We start from the raw sequence: 23,825 nt of genomic DNA, 5'->3' as shown, positions 1-23,825 counted from the left end.
GGGCAAGGGAGACACGACGGCCGGCACCCGGTGGCCATCTTGGGCGGCCAGAAGCGGCCGCCCCGAAAAAGCAGGGTGAGCGGCGCCGGCGAACACTGGCCGCCGCCGCCTTGCCCAGAGGACACCCGCGGCGACAAGGGAGAGGCCCCAGGGAGCGGAGGACCTGGCCAGAGCTGCGGCCGGCGGCGGGTGGCGGGCCCGCTGGAGCCGCGGGCCGCCGCGGCGGTGGGTGGCAGGCCCGCCGGAGCCCTGGGTGGCCGCCCCGGCCGGAGACACGGGCCGCGGTGGGTGGCGGGAGGGGGAATGGCGGCGGAGGCCCAGACCGCCGCAGGGAGACGGAGGCCGGGACCGGGGGCCGAGCGAAGGCCGAAGTAAACAGAAAAGCAAAAATACAGCCTCCGCCGCTGCCTCTGAAGTCCCACCCTCCCTCCCTCCCAGCTTCCAAAACCACCTTACCCTGTCCCATTACAGTTGAGCAAAGAAAGTCCTAAATTTAGGAGGGAGAGGGGAGCTCTCAAGCAGTGCTCCTCCCTCTTCAAAGGCTCTGCCCGAACTGGCGCTTGGGGCCGAAAGGACGCAAGAGGCGTCCTTTCAGTCCCAAGCGCCAGTTCGGGCAGAGCCTTTGCAGAGGGAGGAGCACTGCTTGAGAGCTCCTTTCTCCCTCCTCAATTTTGGACTTTCTTTGCTCAACTGTAATGGGACAGGGTAAGGTGGTTTTGGAAGCTGGGAGGGAGGGAGGGTGGGACTTCAGAGGCAGCGGCGGAGGCTGCATTTAAAAAAAAAAACAAACAGTAAAGGGGAGAGGAAAAGGCTAGCGCCCGTTATTATAACGGGCTTCAGAACACTAGTTTCAGAAATATTTGTCTTCCAATTCATGATCTTTCGTATTGTATCACTGAACTTGATTGTGCTTCTGGTTCATGAAGTTCTGTAAAATGTGGACTAAGAGTTCTGCTGTTCTTCCGGTAGTGCTGTCGGATAAGACTTCATCTACCTGGAGGCATATTTCTGCCAAGAACTTCTAGGTTATTGTAGATTAGAAATCTGGTCGCATAAGGTAGACAAAATATTTTTGGAATGAGTTGTCCAAAAAATAGTCTAGACTGAAATAGAGGATTCATGGGTTTCTTTTCCTCCTCGTTCTTATTATCAAACCATGCAAAATTCAAAATAAATAAATTCAAAAATGTTGGCAAGCAGGTTTCACCAAAGCAGTTCACTTGAAGAAAGTTGTATTCAAACAGATTGCTGCAAATGCAGTTCAAAAGACATAGCCAGATTAGCCAGACACAAAACTTGTGCATGTTCAGCAGATGTTCTGCTCTGTTCTTTCGAAAAACATCATTTAAAAGAAAACCTAACTTGGCTCAAGAGAGCCAGGCATGAATGAAAAAAGCTTTCAAGAGATGCTGCAGTTCTGCTGTCAGCAGCTGATGATGAGAGTTCCTCTCGCCTGGGCTCTCTTTCTTCCAGGACAACCAGTTTGATGGTTTTGGGTTTATTAAAAACTTTGGTAACAGGAATTTCTAATTCTGTCCAAATGCCCTAAATTTTTGAGTTCCTGTTGGATTCAAGATTGATCTTTCTTATTTGGGGTGGGGATTTGAGATTGGGAAGAGACATGTTTATAATTCAATATTTGTTATGGATTTCTGTCAGGAGTGTCATCCAAGTATTTTCTGGAGATGTTACAAGTCCTTTTTGTAGTTGGGGCTCCTTACATTTAGGCAGCCTTGTTACAAAGTCCCCCCTCCCAAACTTTACTCTCATGCTCTTTTGAGAGTTGTGTTTATTTTTATTATCCCTCTGCGGGCTGTAACAACTTCAACAGCTCCTAGAACAGAGGTGGGCAACCTATAGCACTCCAGCTACTGTTGAACTACCACTCCCATTATCCCTAGCCATGATAAATTGTGGTTGGGGATGATAGCAGCTGTAGTTCAGCAACAGCTAGTGTGCCAAAGATTGCTTACCCCTGTCCTAGAATCACTGGGAATGTTCCTGGCAGCTGGTTGCTGCTGCCATTTGCCTTCTTTTCTTTTTCTTTTTCAGTCTAGAATGAGACAGGAATTAAATCTAGGTGGTTTCCTGCCACATTCTAGGCTAAAGAAAGTGACTGCTGCTGGGAACACTATCCCTGCTTCAAATGCTGCAAAATCCACTGCTGCCCGCAGAGGGGCAGGGGAAAGTGGTTTTTAAAAAGAGAGAGAGGCTGCACTGCTGCCACTTACCCAGATGTCCACTTTAGGTCGCCAGTGGCAGTCAGGGGAAGTGGGAAGAGACAAGTCTGTATATAGGTGATTATATGTGAAAATCAATCAAATATTTATTACGGTCTTAGACCAGCAGATCAAATACAGTACAAATTGTACTGACCAAATACAGTACATAGAACATAAATCTTGAAAAACTGGTTAAATTTTTACAAATGTGTGAACCACCATGAGCCATTTTTGGAAAGGCAGTATGGAAATTGAATGAATGAATGGAAATCAACACCATGAATTGTGTTTAGAATAAAATAAGTATCAAGTAAAATTCACTCAACTTCAGAGGTTTCATGCCTCTTGCCAATCAAACATTTGATCACACTGAGTATTTCCAAACAATTGTCAATATAGTTTCAGCATTGCGATAGGACTTTGTTCTGCTCTGGGCTAGCAATAAGGGAAGCAGTCTACAGTACTATCTATATGTGTGCATGTGTTTTTTAGATTGGCTCTTTAGATGGTTTTGAAATACTGTCTGTATCTTCTGTCTCACCTGCAGTGAAGATGCAGGAGGCTGTGCTTTTTCAGTAGCAGACTCTTTTCAAAATTGAAATAAAATATATTTAAATGTTGTGATTTAAGAGAGAAAATATAATGCCCTGTATTCTGCTTTTCCGGCATGTTTTGCTCTAATGAGCATATAAAATGCAAAATAATATTAATAATATAAATTACGAATGCTCCATTAATTTCAATTGGACATAGCAATGACCAACTTAGCCTGTATACTGCCCACTATGTTTACCATTCAGTTATTGTTATGGTGACCAGGTCAATTTACTAATATCAAATTTAAAATGTTGATTTTGAATGGGCTTTGTTTCCTGTGTGGAATTGATAAGTAGTACTGTTATCTTTGTTGCTGGTTGTTCAGTGCCTGTGGCAGTCTAGGCTTTACTATAGCATACTCCTCATGGGTCAAATCCTGCATGTTTGCACTTTGACAATGAACGTGCAGAGCAGGGGCACAGGGAGCTTGCCTGTGCGGAGGCAGGGAAAGGAGCTCCCGTCAGCGATTCAACGGACCACTGACTTGGGAAACTCTGAAGGGACTGACTGTCCCTGGTACTGGCCATGCCCCCTCTATCTGACGTCACTAGCGGGGTGCATGGCTACTGCCCAGGAGGGGGTCCATGTAGACCCTCTTCCATCCTTCCCAGTCAGCATTTCTGCCTTTCCCTCCCAGCCAGCGTTTCCATGAAACACTGGCTGGGGAGGAGAGCAGAGTGCCTCACGGTCTCAGCCAGTGAGCGTTTCGTTCACGGCTGGGTGCGGGAGGGGGCAAGGGGGTGCCCTGGCCGAGGGTGAGAAGATGCCTTGGTGCCCTCCCAACGCTGGCGTCTGAGGGACAGTTGTCCTCCCTTGCTCTATTGTCCTCATGCCCCTGATACAGAGCATATTGTTTGAGGTTCAATATTGTTTGAGACTGTGCAGTGTATCCATACAATAAAAAAACCATTACATTTATCTTAATAGAAACCACTTAGTCTCAGTGCATTTTGGGCTGGGGTCAGGGGGTAGCAAGGTTGGAGTGGGCCCCACGTCAAGAAGTGAAGATGGGCCCCCTTGCTCTCCCCCCACCTCTTGTCTTTACTCCGGAAGAACTGTAAAAGCATAGTGAAAAACAAAATATTCTTGGTACACCCTTTTGCTTCAATGCAAATAGTATTAATCACTCCACTTGCCGCAGTTACTCTGCCCCCTCCTTGGGCTCAGGGACATCTGTCTCAGCTTGTTCAATTCCAGCTACACACCTGGCTGGGGTGCTCTTCATTAGCGGAGATTTGAAACTGTTTTGACTACAATTCTTTTGTGGATATAGTTTCTCATGATCAGGCACTTCTTCTGGGGTTCTTAAATGGTAGTGTTCCAGATATTGCTGAACTACAGCTCCCATCATCCCCAGCTACAAATTATTGTGGCTAGGGATGATGGGAGTTGTAGTTCAGCAACATCTGGAATACCACTGGTTGGGAACTCCTGAACTAGCCTATATTAAATGTTGAATCCCTTTCTCACGAGTAGCCTTCAGTATAATTCTCCATTTGAGAGATGAAAGTCTCTTCACTACTCTGCCTTCTTGCTCCATAGAAACTGCTTCTTTCTCCACAGAGAACTGCCCCGATGAAGAGCACCCCAGCTTGAAGCACATTGTATTCAATAGTGGGTATAATGTATAATGAATAGCCAATGACAAAACTTTTTTTCTTGCTTGCATGGTTTACCATTTTGGCTCACAGTCTTATCTTTATACCACTTATAATTATTTATTTATGTTACAAATTTTTTCATTGAATAATTTGGAGTTGATGTTGGGGCCTGATCTAGTTGTCCTTGGATTGTACAAAACCAGGAAAGTTATTTATGCATGGCTTTACAAGGCTGCAGCTATTTAAACTGCAAATTAATAGCCCACAATGGTAGCATCCCTTGGCAGGTGACTGTTGCTCTCCAGAAATAGTTGTTATCCAAGGCAAATATTGTACGCCATTCAATCCCTTGTATGTGGCATGCTCATGCTGGTTGCGATTCTTGAGCACTTTGTTTTGTGGGGAAATGACATAATTACAGCTTCTTCTTTTTTAAAAACTCCCTTGTTATATAGACTGTAGCTATCAAAGAAACCTCTCAGAAATGTAAACAGCAACAGGATGCTTTGGAGAGAAAAGATAAAGAAGTAAGATTTTTTTGTTGTTGCCTTAAAACTGTAAAATTGGTTTAAATCTTAGTAATGTAACCCTATCACTTTTCTTCCCTTTCGTATCTTATTTTATATAGTTTTGCTATAATTTATTACAATGAATTTTTAAAATCTTTTTTTAAAATTTGCCTAACTTTAGCACATATTCCTGAGATATTCCAGGTAATTATTTAGAACCATCAGACTTAATTGCTGCAGTTGTGTTTTAATAGCCTTTTAAACATACGAAGGCTATGATATTTTAAAAGCTATTTAGGCAAATTGGGCACTTTCAAAATTGTAAGTGGTTCACTTCCTAACTATGAAGTACTGGAGCAACTAACTCAGCTACTTTGCTGGCTCAGTGGTTGGAGCAAATTTTGACAACCTCCCCTTCCCCAGGAAGTGCTCTGTGCCACCCAAAAATACAGCCCTGAGGTTTTGCAGCCCTCACAGATATACCTTTTAGTGACACAGGCTTCCGGGGGAAGAGGAGGTCATTGAAATTTTGCACACACAGACACTCACGCACACCAGTGCAGTGTTAGTCTGGAATACTGCAGAACCACTGGTGCTTAACCAGTGCTTCTCCCATTGCAACATTGCTCCACTAGTCAGTATATTAGCTAGTGTCAGTAGCACTTCCTTTTGAAGTTTTGTGGCTGCATCAGTTTCAATTGTCAACAAACAAGAGTTAGTTGCTTTTTTGCTTTTTGCAGCTTTGGCCAAAATTTTTTGCAAATTTTCTCCCTCCGATTTTTCTTTGTGAGGATCTGCAGCAAAAGGTTGTAGAGTGTCTCCAGCTCCTAACAGAAGTGTTCCTGTTGTGATATCCAGAGAGCCTAAAACAGGAGCCTTGTAGTGCTGTTTGGAGCTGTAGAGGTGGGAAGGAAAAGGGACACTTTCCCCCCTTCTGAAACCTTCCTGTGCTGTGCTACAGCACTAAAGGACTCAACTTTAGGTTGCCAACCCTGAACCTTAGCCTTTAGCACATATTAAATGGCAAGATTTTTATCAAGTGGGAAGAGTGTCTTTCCCACCTCCTCATTGGAGCCTTCCAATATAGCATGGAGGGAATGATTTGCTTAACCTCATAACATGCATCTCACTGTCTACCTCCACCTCATAGGTGGAGATACTTGATCTCCTGAAAGACGCCTCATGAGGAGATACTTGATCTCCTGAAAGTTTTATCAGGAGATCAAGCAGGCCGTTTTCTTTCTTCCCTCTCTCCTTTCCCCTGCCTGCTCCCCACCGCCATTGGCCCAGCCAAGTTGATGCTCTCGGCATTCAATGGTTCGGGTGGCCTCAGTATTTCATAACTCTTGTAAGCCACTGGGCCTCATAGGCTGAGCTGTTATGGGTTTTTGAAGTTATGTTTTTGTTTTAAATTACAAACAAATATTTCTGCATATCTGGGAGTTCTCTTCATATTCAGAAACCTCCACTTAGTTTTGGGTGACCCCATTTAGTTTCCACACAGGCACCAGAATAACCAAATTTGATATTAGAATGAATTGTTGTAGTTGGATAACATGTTTATATCATAGCTAGAAATAGTAGTAAAATTTCCAAGTATCTTACTTTCCTTCTAGTGGAAACTGGTTTTGTTATTGGCATGCTTCAAAAATATTTCTGGGGTTTTCGGGTTGGATTTTTTTAGGTTGAGGATGTTAAACAAGCTTTCAGGATGAAGAGAGAGGAAGAAACGGATAGAAAGAAGAAAATACTCAACACTCGTAAGATGATTGAAGACTGGAAAAATGAGCTAAGAAATACAGATAGTTCTGAAAATATTCAGCCACAAGAGGATTTGGTTAATGCTGAGCTGAGGCAATTGGGGGAAGAGAAAGCAAATATTGATGGTGAAATAAGTGGTCTGCGAAGAGAAATAGATAATTTGCTGAGGGGAAAAAAAGGTAAATCATGTATCTATATTCTGAACACAGTTTCTTATTCCAGTAGTGTAAATTGGCTGAATAACTAACAACTCAAATCTCTCAACTTGCAGGTATAGGGTTTCTTTCAACCTGTGTTGCATGGCCAGCAATGGGAAGGGAGCAATTTAGCTAAGACATTCTGCCCTTAGATGTGTGTCAGCATTTCCACCACCAGGGTATCCCCAGCGTTGTTCTAGTTCAGACACAACTGGAGACCACTTTGTGAACTAGGCTCTGTGAGCCAGGGATTCGTGTGTTTCCACACTTTCCCCTCTTGTTTCTCCTCTTTTGTGCATAAGATGAAGAGAGAGATATTTTGCTTTCACTTGGAGGGAAATCGTTGTCCAAATTGCGCTTGAATGCAGGAATTACAGTTTACTGTATTTACCTGAATTCAAGATTAGGTTTGTTCCACGTTCTTTGCTGTTAGAAGTGTGTGTGTGTGTGTGTGTGTGTGTGTGTGTGTGTGTGTGTGTCAAATTTAGGGTCCTCCTTCCTTTGGGGTAAATAGTATCACCTATATTTAACCCATATTTTATAAGCAGGTCATCTTATATTTAAACAGGGTTGTGTCCGATTCAGGTAAAATACGGTACTTCAAACCACAGTTAGGGAACAAAGCAGGATCTGAAACCACAGTTTCAGTTCTTATAAATTTTGAGAAATGACTTGTTAGGGTGGTAGTTTTTTGGGAGTTGGCACAGGTTCCACAGCCCACATGGAGTTCCTTGGACAGGCTTTTGTATCCTGGCCTAAGTGGGGGTTTATGCTAGGCTGGTGCGAGGGAGCAAGGTGACTATTGTTATAAGACCTGGCTCTGCAGTCACCCTCAGAGTTTTCTTCCTGTGCTGCTGCATGAGTCAAATACATGATGGAGTTTTCCACAAAATTTCACATGGGTCTCTCCATGGGATACTTGCAAAGATCGCCCCATGGTAGAAAAGAGTGCAAAGTCTGTGAGTCTGGCTATAAGCATTTGAGCCAAGACATCTTCTCAGTACAGTATAACTAAATAGTGCTTATAGTTGTGATCAAAAAGTAGAGTGAACTTGACTTTTAAAGCTCTCTCAACATTACAGGGATAGATGATCGCATTGTAGAGTTTGACAATATGATGACTATGAAAGAAGAGAAGCTCAAAGGGAGATTCCGAGACACACACAATGCTCTTATGTGGCTAAGAAAGAACAGAGATCGATTTAAAAGACGTGTCTGTGACCCCATGATGCTTGCAGTAAGTCAGTTCGCTTGAATATTGTGCTACTTAGTCATCACTAAAATTTCAATGTCACTTCTGCTATAACCCTGTTCTCAAACTCTTCCTAAGTAAACTGTTTTAAGAGCAATCAAACTTGACTTAAGTGTACCTTGATATCTTGAGTTGGCTGTGTGGGTGTAACTTTCTTCATGCAAATATAAGTGCAAAACCCCCCAAAATAATGTTTTATTTCAAGCCTCTGTAATTGTATGATATATTACATCTATGCATACTGAGAATAAGAAATATCTGAGGCATGGGGAGTGGACATCTTCCATCATAATCCTTCCAGAGCCTCAGTTGCTTTTGCGTTTGTTTTTAAGTGTGTGTGTGCTGTGTTTTAATAGTGTTGGCCACCTTGGATGCCTGTTGTCAGACAGGACATTGGCATATACATAATTTAAATAAATAATAAAACTCTGAGTTAATGAAGACAAATTAAGGACAAAGAAGCCAGTGCAAGTACCCCGCTTCTGGGGACTCCTCCAGTTAGAAGGGTAGCTCCTTCCCCAACACTGCAGAGTTTTAGAAGCCTTCTTGAAAAGCATTGTCTTGAAATTCTAAATACATAGGAGGAGGAGGCCTTTAGTACTTTCATTTCTACAACTAATTCCTGATAGAAGGCTTGAATTAATCTGTCTTTTTTGAGTGGACTTTTTCATGCTGCTTCTGAAAAAGATAAAAATGAAGTTGCATCAATTGAGGGTTTTTTTTTTTGTTTTTTTTTAATCTTTCTCAGATCATTTAGTTCTGAGGTTATGTGGCCATTACCAGGTCAACTGAATTGCAAGCGTATCCTGATCTAAGGACCATTAGCTTTCTCCTTCAGGCCTGGTTAACTGCAGTGGTGTTCATGACATTCAAATGAATTTTTCTCAGCATATACTGTTCAGTATGATCTTTGTTGGGACAAAAGTTCCTGGGAATATATGGTTGCTTTAGAAGGCCCCAAACAATTGGCTTTCTGCTTCTGTGAAATTGTGAGTTGCTTCCAGGTCCATCAAGCTTGAGCGGCATAGGACTTTGTGGATTAGTCAGGAACAAACTTGTTCTTCAGTAGTCCAACAACGTGCATCCCATAGGTGATGTATGAAGTATATTATCCATACACTCAAGTCCCCTTCTCACATCACTTTTGTGGCATAGAAGCTGCTGTAGTATGCTTCATTCCTGCAGTGCTCCGGCAGTGTGACAGGCCCCACACTACAATTCATCTCCACACCAGCATTGCCCTCCCATAAAAAAGGTTCTTTGACATGGTCTCTGTCTTCTACACATATGGGCTATGTGCCTGCGCAGAGACCATGTTGGAATCTAACAAACTCGATGTCTCCTGCTTTGGGTGGGAACCCCGCCCCCAGCTGCTATATGCAGTTGCGCCACTCCTCATCCCCATAGTCTTTCTTCATCTGCGCATCAGCGAACATCATGGTGTCTTTCAGCTCAGCAAGTCATTGGCTCTGGTAGCCTGGTTATTTATTTATTTATTTATAAATTTATATACAGCCTTTCATTAAAACAATCCCAAGGTGGTTGTTTTTTCCTCCTGTTTTCTTCTTTCTCGTCTTGTTTCTCTGGGACGGTACATGGTGGCCTGCCGGCCCTCAGCGTGTATGCCAGGTACAAAGAACTTTAAAAAATGTATCCACTGCAGATCGAAACTTCCCTCCCCTGATACGCATGCATAGTGCCTCTTGTGTTTGGGGGAGTCCCACGTTGTCGAGACCTGCCCACATTGCCAGAAGTTTACTAAGAGACTATGCTCAGACTATGTTTGATCCCATTATGGGTCTCGCCATCCAGAAGGCCTTGAGTATCGGCAGCCTTTGGTACTAAGGACTGTCCGGATGCCTCCCACGCATGCAGAGGGGCGACCGTTCTCCACGTCGTTCGCCTCGGGTCTGGGAGGATTGCGCCGGGGAGTTCATGTAAGTATCAAAGCCGCACAAGAGACAGTTCCAGATCGGCGATCGCTGCTGGAACCATCAGTCCCAGCGCTGGCCCACCCAGCTGATATGCCCAGTTCCCCATCAGGTTCTACCCCTGTGCCTCAGGACCAGTCGGTCCCAGGGGACACCACGTTGGACAGTGAGGATAGTTCGCAGGAATCAGAGGCTGTCTCCCCAGGTTCGTCCACACTTGATCTTCACTCAGATTCAGAGCCAGTTTCTCTATCAGAGGACCTGAAAATGTATACTGCCTATGTGACCCGTATGGCAGCGGCTCTGGGGGTGAATCTCGGTACCCTTCAAGAAGGGGATCTGGACCCCTTGTTCAGCCTGATAGACTCAGAGGCCAAGGTGCCTGCCGCCTTGCCCTTCAACCCGGCCTTGTTGAAAGTGATGAAAGCCCACTGGAAGAAGCCTAATATGCGCTCACAGCCGAATAGGCAGCTGGAGAACTTCTACAGGGTACAATTCCAGGAGGATACAGCCTTTTTGAAAAGTCACCCTACACAGAACTCTATCGTTGTAGACGCCTCTTTACAGAGGTCCAGTGGTCATAGCCAGTTGACCCCAGGTGATAAAGAAGGCAAGAAATTGGATTCCTTTGGGAGAAGAATTTCTTCTTCTGCAGCCTTGCACTCGCGTGTGGCAAACTATCAAGCATATAATGCTAGATATAACCACTTCTTGTGGGAGAAAGTGGGTACTTTCCAGGATCTCCTTCCTCAGGATAAGCGGGATCCTGCGAAGTCCTTTCTGAAGAAGGTCATGCAAGTCTCCAAGCAGGAACTGTATTCTGCCCGTCACTTTGTGGAGTGTGCCACTAAAGTGATGGCCACGTCTGTGGCACTTTGACACTGCACTTGGCTTAGGTCATCTGGCCTTCACTATGAGGCTTGTGCCATGGTGGAGGACTTGCCCTTTGAGGGCTCTAGCCTGTTCTTGGAACAAACCGATGACATGCTTCAGAAAGTGCAAAAGTTGCGGAACACCTCACGATTATGTTATATCTCCGAAGCTACAGAAAACTTCCAAATGGTCGCCTCGTCAGGCATAGAGTGTTCCGGCTCACCACCAGTTGCCTTCCAAACGGTCCTTTCAGAGCAACAAGTTGAAATCCCCATTCAGCCATTATATTTGCTGGGTAACTCTGGGCCAGTCACTTCTCTCTCAGCCTAACCTACTTCACAGGGTTGTTGTGAGGAGAAACCTAAGAATGTAGTACACCGCTCTGGGCTCCTTGGAGGAAGAGCGGGATATAAAACGTGTTTTTTTTTGTTTTTTTTTAAAGTTTCCCGGCAGGCACAAATCAGGGGGACAACACGATAAGCCAGCCTTTCAGAAACCTTGCCCTAGCGTCCTACCAAAGAAACAATTACTTGGGGCATCTTGTCACCTGCCTGCATACGTTTGCTGTGAATTGAGACAAGGTGACTATGGACCAGTGGGTCCTTACAGTAGTATGTTTGGGCTACACCCTGGAGTTCTGTGGCCCACAACCGGTATCTGGGATAACGGTGACCCCTCGTACCCCAGAGTTGGACCAGGAGGTCATCTTTTTCCTAGAGAAGGACCTGATCGAGGTTGTGTCGAATCCAGACAGTTCCAGGTTCTACTCCAGGTATTTCCTGGTGCCAGAGCCGGACAACGGTCAGCGCCATATCTTAGACCTCAGGGCTTTGAACAGGCATCTGGTCTACAAAAGATGTCGGATGCTGTCGGTGCCTACCATCGTGACTGTCTTGGACAGGGACATGTGGGTGGTCTCACTGGACTTAAGACCATAAGGCCTCAACATCGTCGCTTCCTGTGCTTCCAGATAGGAGGGATCTCCTCTATTAATTCAAGGCATTGCCATTTGGCCTCCTCACGTTCTCACGAAGTGCCTCGCCCCGGTGGTGGCATTCTTACAGGAACATTGCCTGCAAGTACTGCCGTATCTCAGTGATTGGCTGGTCGTGGCGAGTACAGACCAGGTGGCCTTGGAGGCCCTTTGAGATCATGATCGATACTCTCCTGGAATTGAGGTTCCAGATAAACTTCAAAAAGTCTCAGGTGGAACCTACTTGGCGGATTCAGTTCATTGGACTGATATTCGACATGGCCTTGGAAAAGATCTTCCTCCCGGACGCCCATATCACGACTCTTCAGAGACTGGCAGCAGTCTTCTCAGCCAGAGGCCCTCAAACTTTGCGCTCCGTACAATGCCTGTAGGGCACCATGGCATCCAGCACTTATGTTCTACCTCACACATGTCTTCAGATGCGCCTCCTTCAGAGGTGATTTTTGGACGACTTCAATCCTCTTTGGGATCCGGGTTATCTTCAGTGTTCACCTCCTCCGGGGGTACGAGCGGCAGTCCACTGGTGGACAGAAGTCTGGCATCTAAGTATTGGTACCTCTTTCCAGGTGCTTCCTCTCTCCTGAGTGGTTGCGACGGATGCCTCGGAGCTCGGTTGGGGAGTTCACCTGGGCGGCCTTCATCTGAGTGGCCACTGGTCTCCAGAGGAACGGACTCGACACATAGACTATCTGGTGCTGTTGGCGATTTTCAGTGCACTCAAAGATTTTCTGCCCCTTTTGGGGGACTGGTTGGTACTAATTCAGACCAACAATATGACAGTGAAGGCCTACCTCAATTGCCAGGGTGGCACTTCCTCGAGGAGCCTTCTGTCTCTGGCCATGGATCTGTGGCATTGGTGCCTGGACAATGAGGTGTTGCCCCAGGTGGTGCATATCCTGAATGTCCTAAATGTTCAGGCCACGTGCCCTGAGAGGGTCGACCATGGTCTCCCATGAGTGGATGCTGCATCAGGGTGTTTTGAGTGGATTGGGGAGTTCCATGTCTGGACCTGTTTCCTTCCCAGGAAACTGCACAATGATCCCTCTACTGCTCCAGAGGGGGAGTGGGCGAGGGCTCTGCGGGAGATGCCTTTGTCCGGTCCTGGGCAGGACCTCTCCTGTATGTGTTTCCTCCATAACCGCTTCTTCCCAGAGTCCTGCGCAAGCTGTGGGTGGATCAAGCCAAGGCTATCTTGATTGCCCCGTGGTGTCCCAGGAGGCCTCGGTTTCTGGCCCTGACGAACCTAGCAGTGGACTCGAGACGTCTACCTGTCCGGCCAGACTTCTTGTCTCAGGAACAAGGACGGGTGCTGCACCTGGATGTTTGGTCCCTCCATTTGACTGCGTGGTGGGTCCTCCTAACTTCCCCTTGAGACTGCAAGAGGTCTTGGTGGCTGCTAGGAAGCCGTCTACTTGGAAGTCTTATAATCACAAGTGGACTTGCTTTGTGTCCTTTGCCACTCTGCATGGGTTTGATGCCTGTAATCCGTCTGTACAGGACATTTGTAATTATCTGTTGTCCTTTAAGGAATCTGGGTTGAAACTTGCCTCCCTTAAGGTATATTTGGCTGCCATTGTGGCCCGTTCTCCCTCTGACCGGATTTCATTGTTCAAAGATCCGGTGGTTAAAAATTTCTTGAAAGGTCTGCAACACTTGTTTCCAGACAATCCGGTCATGTCACCAGCCTGGGATCTGTCCATGGTTCTGGCTCGTCTGTTAAGGCTGCCGTTTGAGCCTTTGGGTCGCTTTTTTGGTGGCCGTTACCTCTGCCAGCAGGGTTAGTGAGTTGCGGGCCCTGCGGGCTGACCAACTGTACCTGCAGTTCCATAAGGACAAGGTAGTACTCAGACGGATGTCTAGTTCCTGCCTAAGGTGGTGTCCATGTTTCACCACTCGTCCCCACTCACTTTGCCCATGTTATTTCCAAATCCTTCATCGGATGCGGAGAGGCAGTTGCACCGTTTGAATGTACGTAGGGCTCTGTCCTTTTACATGCAGAGATCTGCTGAGTGGAAGGAGTCCCCCTTTGTTTGTTTTGTATGATGGGCCGTGGAAAGAACTCGGCCCAATCCATGTCCCGGTGGATAGTCTCCACTATTGAATTGTGTTATCAACTGGCCTGTAAGCAGTTGCCTGCCCCTGTGAAGGCTCACCCTGTTAGGTCTGTGGCGGCCACTGTGGCCTTTCAGGTGGTCCCATTGGATGCTATCTGTCAGGCAACTGCTTGGGCTTCACCCCATATGTTTGTTCAGCATTATGCTGTCGATATTAGAGCTTGTAATGTTGCTGTATTTAGCAGGAGTGTCCTGCAGTCGATTTTCTGTTGAGCTGTTTTTCCTGAAATAAATTCTTCCTGGTTGTTTACCTGTTGCCTCTGTTTCCCCCAGCCCCTCCTTGGGTGCTTGCTTGTTATGTGTCCCTATATGTCGAAGAACTACAGGTTACTCACCTGTAATGTTGGTTCTTCTAGTGCTCATCTGTACTCCTACACACCCTCCGGTCCTCCACGCAAGGGTTGCCGAAGCTTGACTCTGTGACTGAGGGGATGAGGAGTGGTGCAGTCACATATAGTGGCTGGGGGCGGGGTTTCCGCCCAAAGCAGGAGAAATCGAGCTTGTTAGATTCCGATGTGGTCTCTGCGCAGGTGCATAGCCCATATGTGTAGAAGTACAGATGACCACTAGAAGAACCAACATTACAGGTGAGTAACCTGTAGTTACTGCTGTTGTGGAGAGATTCCTCAGCATGATTTCCCCTCACATGAGCCAAGGTTTTTCATCATGCTTTATTGTGAAAAGGAACCATGCTTCAGCAACTCCCATGCCACAGAGGTAACACAAAAAGGCGACCATGGAGCAACCATTCAAACCATCCAACATATTAAGCCTTATACATAGTTGCTCAAATTTTGTTTTGAGTCTTGATGAACTTATAATTTAAGACTGAGTACTTCTAATTAGTCTGATGATATCCATTCTTCTTTCATTTGAAAATAATACTTCATCTTCCCTTAAAAAGTCAGGTATTTTCTGTGTTATGTGCTGTTATATGTTAAAATCCCTTCACCTTTTCAAGTGGATTTCATTTTTCTGTGAATTTTAGCCTCTCTCTGTAATTGACAGTGAGTTTCTTTCTGCACAGATCAACATGAAAGACCAAAGACATGCTAAATATGTTGAGAATCACATTTCATCCAACGATATGAGGGCCTTTGTCTTTGAGATTCAAGAAGATATGGAAATCTTTCTAAAAGAAGTAAGGACTTAGTTATGCATTGTTAAACATTGGCTGATGTAGGAGCTACCACATTAAGGAGATTAATAAGTAGGCTGTTTATCTGCCAGCACTGTGTCTCTTTGTCATGACAGTAGCAGGCAGAATGATGAAATGTAGCAAACTTTTCTTTTCTCAAAGGTATAATTAAATACTAATCTACCCACCCTACCCCCAAAGAGAAGTGCTTGCAAAAACATCTTTTTTAGGAATTAACTTGTTGAGTAAGATGGAAAAACCCATTCAGTTTTTACCTGATCAAGGTGAATTGCTTGATAAATACAGTGATGGGCAGGGGTTTAACTATAACTGAACAGGGAGGGGACAATTGTCCTGGGCCCCCTAGGAAGAGGGGCCCCACCAGCTGAACAACAAGTTGCTCTTTGTGTTCTCTGTCCTGCCTCTCCAAAGAAGATGGGTGGGGGAGGCATCTTCACTTTTAGTCCCCAGACCCTCTCCAAACTTGCTATGCTCCTGGTGGTGGAGGGAGTTCCTTGTTGGGGCACAAGTGTTTGGAAAAAGGGAGGAACTCTGTTAGGATATTAGTAATCCACCCCCCCCCCCGGGTTTGGACTCTACAAGGAGAGCAGGTGACTAAAATTAAGGTAAAACCAAAGTGTAGGACTGCAACAGAAAGTGTTTTTCCCCTCATATATAGTCATGTCCCCTGCCCCCCGCCCGTTGTGCAACATTTTCTAATTTGAACATTCTGAATCAGATGGTTTTCATAGGCAAGGTGAAGAGTAAGGATGGTGATGAAGCAGTAGTAGACCTCTGGAGTTTGCCACCATCTCCACACTCCCCTTTAAGCTGACTAATTCTAGCAGGTTCCCAAGCTTGTTGTCTTTTAAACTCCTTGCTGCTGAAATGCCTTTGATATTCCAAATTTGGTAAAAAAAACAAAAACAAGGATATTTATTTCTTTATAAATTGCACAGTCCTGAACAAACAGATGCACAGTGATAAATGTAAATGATAGGTGTACATGTTTAGTAAATGTATCTAGTTTTCTTATTCTGATACAGAGTGAACAGTTGCTAGGCTTCTGCCTCCAAGTAGGAGAAACTAATTTTTTTCAAATAAATAGACTAGATAAGAGCACACTTTACCTTTTTAAATAAGACTGAAGATATTGCAAAAAGGACAACTGAGGTGTATCTTCACTCTCAATAGATGGAAATGGAAATAGGCCATTTCTGATGCAGGGATGGAAGTAGTTCTAAAAGATCTACTAGTTATAGATTTACAGTTTCTTATGTTACTTCTGCATGCTTGAAAGAGCTGTGAAAGCATCTTCACAGATGCTTTCTGTGAAATCTCTCTATACTGACTTTGTAGAAAGATATTGCCTTTCTCCTGAACATCCAGATAGTAGTGCTACCATGCCATGTAATCATCTCTTGGCATGTTTTGTTAAAATTATCGTTTTAAAGTAACTAAAATAATTCTTGGGTGTTTTTAGCTACATTAAAATATTTCATTGTGTTTTTATTTTGTGTAGATGCGTGATATTCAGAAATTAAAAGTGAATGCTGTGTGTGCACCTAGTGAATCTTCGGCTGAAAAAAGACCTTTAAAATCAATTGAAGAGCTGTAGTAAGTGTTAACATACTTATCTCAGTCAATGTCCTGAACCCAGTTTGGTATAACTGAGCATTATATTAGCAGACATTAGTTTACTGTGTGGAAACAACAATGAATCACCAGGCAATTTCCAGGAGAGAGAGGATATAGCTTAGTGATACAGTACATGCTTTCTGTGCGGAGCTGTTGAGGGGTGTGAGGAGAAACATTAAAATCCTCACACAGCTGAATACTATCTCCATAGTTTAACCCAAGAGATCATCTGGAGACAAACAAAGATTTATGAAGAAACCTAAAACATCACATACTGAGAGACAGAACAAAACACACAAACAGGCACTAGCCTTCAACAACAAAATAACAGTTCTTAACTGACCAAGAGAGACCTGTTAACATGACTCCTCATGCCTCTAGTGGCCAGAAAAGGTTACTGTGTTGCTAAGAGTAATGCTTTAGAAATCTCACTTCTAACAGGAATATCTCCAGTTAAATCCCTGGCATGTCCAGGCAAGACTGGGGAAGACTCCTGTCTGGATCCTGGAGAAATGTTGCCAATCACTGTAAACAGTACTGAGCTAGATGGAGCAATGGTCTGATTCCATGGAAGACAGTGGTATCCGGGATGACCACCAGATGCTGGAAAATTATAGCATTCCCTCTTGGTTGCACTGCTTAAGCTTAGGTGAAAGTGATGTCTGCTCCAAGGCCAGATGGTTGTCAAGAAGGGTAGAGATGTGTTTCACTTGTTAATATCTCCCTGTCTCAACTTACTTACCTGTCAGTGTTGGAAGAATCCCATTCCTCCTATCTTGCTTGTACTGTTTTAAGACTTGTGAAGAGCCACCTGCTCTAGCATGCATGGATGGCAGTGTCTTAGGTTAGATGTTGCCTCCTTTTGCTTGATGAATAGAGTTCCTAAGTAGTAAATAAAATCTATTGTTTGAGAAAAACTTGCAGAATTTGACTTGGTATTGCATAATTTTTAATTGAAATGAAATATTAAGATTCATAGGCCTTACAGTTAAATATATATTTCTCCAACACACTTCTTTGAGAACTGGTTATTTATCCTAGTTGTCTGTGCTAACTTTATAATGGATTGGGAGAGGGGAATAAATAAAGATATCAGGGGTGTGGGGACAATAGAGCAAGAGGTGACGACCGTCTCTTGGCCACTAGAGCCGGGGGGGGGCCTGCCAAGGCACCCCCTTGGCCAGAGCACCTCCGTGCCCTACCTGTGCCCAACCAGCGAGCGAAGCACTTGCCACCTAGAAGCATGAGGCACTCCCCTCTCCTCCCCTGCTGGTGTTTCATTGCTTTTCCCAGGCAGTGACCACACCTCCTGTGTATGACATCAGATGCAGGGGGCATGGCCAGTAACTGACTGGAAGTTCCTGGGAAATTCCACAAACCACTGACTGGGGAAGATCTGCAGGGGCTGACTAGCCCTGTTCCCAGTTATTGGCCACGCCTCCTGCGTCTAAGGTCAGTTAAATGCAGGGTGTGTGGCTTGGGTGCACATGCAGAATGGCAGGGGTGGGGGAGCCACCGGCAGAACTTCATCCTCCGGCTGCATGTGAGTTCCCTACGCCCCTGGGAGATATGTACCTAACTGCCTCTCTCTCTTTTTTCAGCCGCTATGGATTTTTCTCATACATGCGAGAGTTATTTGATGCTCCACATCCTGTGATGAATTATCTGTGCCACCAATATCACATTCATGAGGTCCCTGTGGGAACAGACAAGACCAGAAATATGATTGAAAGGGTGAGGCATGCTGTGTAACACAGGAACAGGGTGGTATTGTTTAGCAAGACTACCAACATATCATTTTGTGTGTATGAATATACACACACGAAATGTTTTGTTTTGTAAAAAGAAAAAGGCCCATTCCTCAATTAATGCAAGTTAACTTGATGTCTGTGGCTGCAAAGGGAGCTTTCTGTCTGATGAAAGTCATGATAATCTAGCCTGCTTCTACAGCATTCAAGAGATTTTTTTAAAGTGCAAAAGTGGGACCTTGTTTTTGTGATGGCCACATACCTTTTGACTCTTCTCTGAAATTTGGGGTCATAATCCCAAGAGAAGGCAGCTTCATTTGTTCATAGGAAGCCCATTGTGCTATTCAGTTGTCTTCATTAAGCCCTGAGCTTACTTGGTCTTGGAAGACAATGCAACTGTGTCTTGCCATAAGGTTATTTTGGAAAGGTGGGATCTGACACAGGGTTAGCATCCAGACTAGTACTATGATTGTGTAAATGCTGCTGTGCTAGTATAAGAATGTAGCGCACTGTATGTTAAGAAATCCAGCTCTGTTCCAGACTAATTCTTGTTCTAGTGCAATAACCTCTTACACATGTCCATATATATTCAAATAGAGGACTCACTAAGGCTGTTCTCATGAGCAGCCTAACTCAGACTAAGGCAACCCAGCCTCAGTTAGACTGCTCATGTGCAGCACCGGGATCAAGAGGGATCCCAGTGCTACCACGGCGCCTAACCCACCTTTTTGACCCGGTCTTTAAGCAGTGTTAAGGGCACAAGTGCGTCCTTAATCTGGCAGCTGGGATCATGTGTTTGCACACACTTGCAGCCCAAGCAGACACAGAGATGGGAGTCTAGTGTACCCATCTGATGGGGGCTGCTCATCGCGAGGTGCATTGTGGGATTCCCAGAGACTGGGACGCATTGTCCCAGCCTCTGGAAAGCTGCATGGCTCCCAGGAGAGCCACTCATGTGTGCGGCCAAGCCTAACGGCCAGGAAGCAGTAAGGAGATTGCGGGGAAGGTAAGTTCAGCGCAGTTCTGCAGAGCACCACAACTACAAAAAACCCCTTTGCTCTGTAATGTGTCAGAACTCTTGAAAAAGGTGTTTAGAAAACCTTTTGATGTTACTGTTGTTCCAGCTATTAAAAATCATGGTTGATTGCCTCTTCTATAATTGTTCTACTTTGAGGATCACTTTGCATAGTTGTACTTTGGTTTTGGTTTTTTCATGCTCAGGTCATAAAGGAAACCAAACTTAAACAAATCTACACTGCAGAAGAAAGATATTATGTGAAAATATCTGCCTATACAAATCAAGCTGTGTCCAGTAACACATCATTGAGGCCGGCACAGTTCCTAAATGTCACAGTGGATGCAGATGAAAGAAGACAGTTGGACAATCAACAGAATGTAAGCGGATTTATTGTGATATTTCAGGAAAATAGAGAGTACCCTCTCTTTAAAATGCTGGAAATTATTGATCCCTTTTTCTTTTGTCTAAGCAATTTTGACTACCATCTTATATCCATGTCATGATATTGGCCACTGTGAGGCTGTGATTCTGTGCAGTTTCTTGAAAGTAAATTCCAAATAAATATGTTTACGATGGCAATGTACAGTAAATGTCTCTACCACAACAATATTTAGGAACATAGGAAGCTGACTTATACTGAGTCAGACCTATGTTCCTAAATATTGGTCCATCAAGCTTAGTATGGTCCTTGCAGACTGGCAGTGGCTTCTTCAAGGTTGCAGGCAGGAGTCTCTTTCAGCCCTATCATGGAGATGCCAGGGAGGGAACTTGGAACCTTCTGCATGCAAGCATGCAGATGCTCTTCCCAGAGTGGTCCAATCCCCTGAGGGGAATAGCTTACAGTGCTCACACATGTAGTCTCCCATTCAAATGCAAACCAGCGTGGACCCTGCTTAGCAATTCATGCTTGCTACAACAAGACCGGATCTCCACCTCTGGAGGAGATATTTATATCCTGACCTTTTTAAGGTCCTATTGATTGATTGATTAAGTGCCGTCAAGTCGGTGTTGACTCTTAGTGACCACATAGATAGCTTATCTCCAGGATGACCTGTCTTCAACTAAGGTGTCTCTGTGGTGCATTCATTGCTGCTGTAATTGAGTCCATCCACCTTGCTGCTGGTCGTCCTCTTCTACTCTTTCCTTCAACTTTCCCCAACATTATGGACTTCTCAAGGGAGCTCAGTTTTCGCATAATGTATCCAAAGTATGATAGTTTGAGCCTGGTCATTTGTGTTTCAAGTGAAAATCCTGGATTAATTTGTTCTATGATCCATTTGTTTGTTTTCCTGGTTGACCATGGTATCCTCAAAAGTCTTTTCCAGCACCAAAGTGCAAAAGCGTCAATACTTTTTCTATCTTGCTTCTTCAAAGTCCAGCTTTTGCATCCATAGAGTGTCATGGGTAAAACCATTGTCTCAACAATTCTAATCTTTGTAGGTGTAGACATGTCACGGCATCTAAATATCCTTTCCAAGGCCTTCATTGCAACCCTACCAAGTGCTAGTCTGCAGCATATTTCTTGACTGCTGGATCCTTGACTGTTGACTGTCGATCCTAAAAGGCAGAAGCTATCCACCACGTCAGTGTCTTCATTATCAATTCTGAGGCAGGTTGCTGTAGCTGTTGTCATTAGTTTAGTCTTTACATTTAGGTGTAGTCCCATTTTTTTCACTGTGCTCCTTGACTTTCATTACTAGAGCTTGCAGATCATCTGCATTCTCAGCTATCAGAGTGGTGTCATCAGCATAGCGCAGGTTATTGATGTTTCTTCCTCCAACTTTAAAACCATGTTCATCTTTTTCCAATCCAGATTCTCTCACATATAAATTGAATAAATAAAGAGAAAGTATACAGCCTGGTCTTACTCCTTTGCCAATCTGGAAGCAGTCTGTTTCACCTTGTTCCATCTGGACTGTTCCTGTATAGGTTTCTCATGAGAACAATATGGGATGCCTAAGTTCCTAAGGATATTACACAACTTGACATGGTCGACGCAATCGAAGGCTTTTCTGTAGTCAATAAAGCACATGTTGACTTCTTTCTGGTATTCTTTGGCTTTCTCAATTATCCAGCGTGTGTCAGCAATGATGTCTCTTGTTTCTCAGCCTTTTCTGAAACCAGCTTGAACATCTGGCATTTCCCTTTCCATGTAGGGCTCTAATCTGTATTGGATGATCCTGAGCATTATTTTGATAGCATGTGAAATTAAGGATATTGTGTGATGGTTTGTGCAATCTGTTAAGTCTCTTTTCTTTGGTATGGGTATGTAGACTGACCTCTTCCAATTTGTTGGCCATTGTGGTTTTCTCCAAATTTGCAGGCATAGTTTAGTTGGAGCCTTGACTGATTCTTCTTCTGTTGCCTGCCTTATTTCTATAGCTATTCCATCAATTCTTGTAGCCTTCTGACTTGGTAATGACTAGAGTGCTGATCTAACTTCATCTTACCGTACTAGATGTTCTTGCAAGTAAAGAATGTCTTCTAGAGTATCTTGGATGTTGACATCCCTGTTGTACAGATTTTCAGTATACTCTTTCCATCTCTGTTTGATCTTCTCTGAATGAGTTGCTATCTGTCCTTTGGCATCCCCTTAAGATACCAATTCGAGGTTGGAACCTCCCTCTGAGTTCAGAGATCTTTTGGAAAACTTGCCTTGTTTTTCCGTGTTTATTTCCATCTTCAAGGTCTTTACAGATGTCATTGTAGTACTGCTCCTTGTCTCTTCTAACAGCTTTCAGAAATTCCCTATTAAGTTCCTTTGTGAGGTCTTTATCAATCTTGACTTTGGCTTCTCTCCTCTTCTTGGCAATTACCACCATCCGTTCTGACATCCATTTTGCTTTCTTCTGTTTCTTGGTCTTTGGCAGTGTCTTTTCACATTGGTCCTTAAAAACTTCTTTGGTTTCATTCCACAGTTCCTCTGGTTCCCTGTCAATGAGGTTCAGAACTTCCAACCAGTTCCTGATGTTCTCCTTGAAAATGGTGGGTACATTTTCAAGATCATATTGTGTAAGCTGGATAGCCTTGTTTTTCTGCTTTAGCTTGACTTGGAACTTGCACATGAGCAGTTCATGATCTGTTTTACAATCTGCCCCTAGCCATGTCTTTGCTGTTATAACAGAGCTCTTCCACTTCCTTGCACCAATAATGTAATCAATTTGATTTCTGTGTGCTCCATCTGGTGATGTCCATGTGTATAGGCGCCGCTTTGGGAAGAATGTGTTAGCAATGAAGAGATCATTGGCTTGGCAGAAACTAAGAAGTCGTTCTCCTGCTTCGTTTCTGTTTCCTAGGCCGTATAGGCCGGCTGTATTTTCCTCCTTACTTTTTCCAACTTTGGCATTCCAATCTCCATCCACCAGCATCACATCTTGCTTGCATGTTCTGTTAATTTCAGACTGGACTTGAATATAAAATTCATCAACTTCCTCTTCTTCTGTATCACTCGCTGGGGCATAGACTTGAAGAACTGTCATGTTAAAAGGTTGTCCACGAAATCTAATTGATATTAGTCAGTCACTGACCACATTGTACCCAAGTACTGTCATTGCTATATCCTTCCTGACTATGAAAGCAGCACCGTTCCTTCTTTGGTTTTCGTGTCCTGAGTAGTAAATGGTATGATTTTCTGGTTGAAAGTGTCTCATTCTAGTCCATTTTAATTCACTGACGCCCAAGATGTCAATCTGTAGTCGATTCAATTCATCTTTCACTCTGTGTCGAGCTTTCCCATATTCATACGTGCCACATTCCCATTGTAATACTGTCTTTGTAGCTTTGGATTTTCTTTTCCCACATGGCAACATCAGCCACTTGACGTCAAAAGACTTTAGTCTAACCACATCATAAACACCATTGGTACTTTGAGAGATCCTCAGCTCTTCCTCAGTAGAATGTTGAGTTCCATCCGTCCTGAGGGGCCCATCATCCGGCACTACATTTACAGTCATTCCATATTGTCTATCCATGTGGTTTTCTTGGTAAAATACAGGAGTGGTCTACCATTGCCTTCTCTAGCGCAGTATGAAATGATGCCTTTGTCGTTGTCACTGAAGTGATCATCCGCCTCCAGCACCTTCCTGTATCGCTGCTGCCCAATATAGGTGCCTGCTTGCTTTAGCTAGGCAGCTGGGATGACCTTTGTGGTTTGGGTGACCCTACTGGGAGTAGACCTCGCGGCGTATTTCGCTCATCCCTCCCAGGAAACTCCCCCCCCCCACACACACACG

General features: G+C 44.4%; 1 protein-coding gene across 3 annotated transcripts in view; it reads left to right on the top strand.

Annotated features, from left to right (window-relative positions):
* The window catches only part of SMC5 (structural maintenance of chromosomes 5), a 101,596-nt gene that overhangs the window by 14,884 nt on the left and 62,887 nt on the right, over positions 1–23,825 (top strand). For all 3 annotated transcript variants that reach the window (XM_053298092.1, XM_053298094.1, XM_053298093.1), the window contains exons 8-14: positions 4,876–4,947; positions 6,614–6,869; positions 7,970–8,124; positions 15,079–15,192; positions 16,712–16,806; positions 18,429–18,561; positions 19,797–19,970. In XM_053298092.1, coding sequence (XP_053154067.1) covers positions 4,876–4,947; positions 6,614–6,869; positions 7,970–8,124; positions 15,079–15,192; positions 16,712–16,806; positions 18,429–18,561; positions 19,797–19,970 — 999 coding nt within the window. The remainder of the gene's footprint in view (positions 1–4,875; positions 4,948–6,613; positions 6,870–7,969; positions 8,125–15,078; positions 15,193–16,711; positions 16,807–18,428; positions 18,562–19,796; positions 19,971–23,825) is intronic.

This window comes from Hemicordylus capensis, chromosome 2, assembly GCF_027244095.1.
Source record: "Hemicordylus capensis ecotype Gifberg chromosome 2, rHemCap1.1.pri, whole genome shotgun sequence".
Taxonomy (NCBI): domain Eukaryota; kingdom Metazoa; phylum Chordata; class Lepidosauria; order Squamata; family Cordylidae; genus Hemicordylus; species Hemicordylus capensis.
Note: the sequence above shows the minus strand (reverse complement) of the source record. Positions and strands in the feature narration are given on the sequence as shown.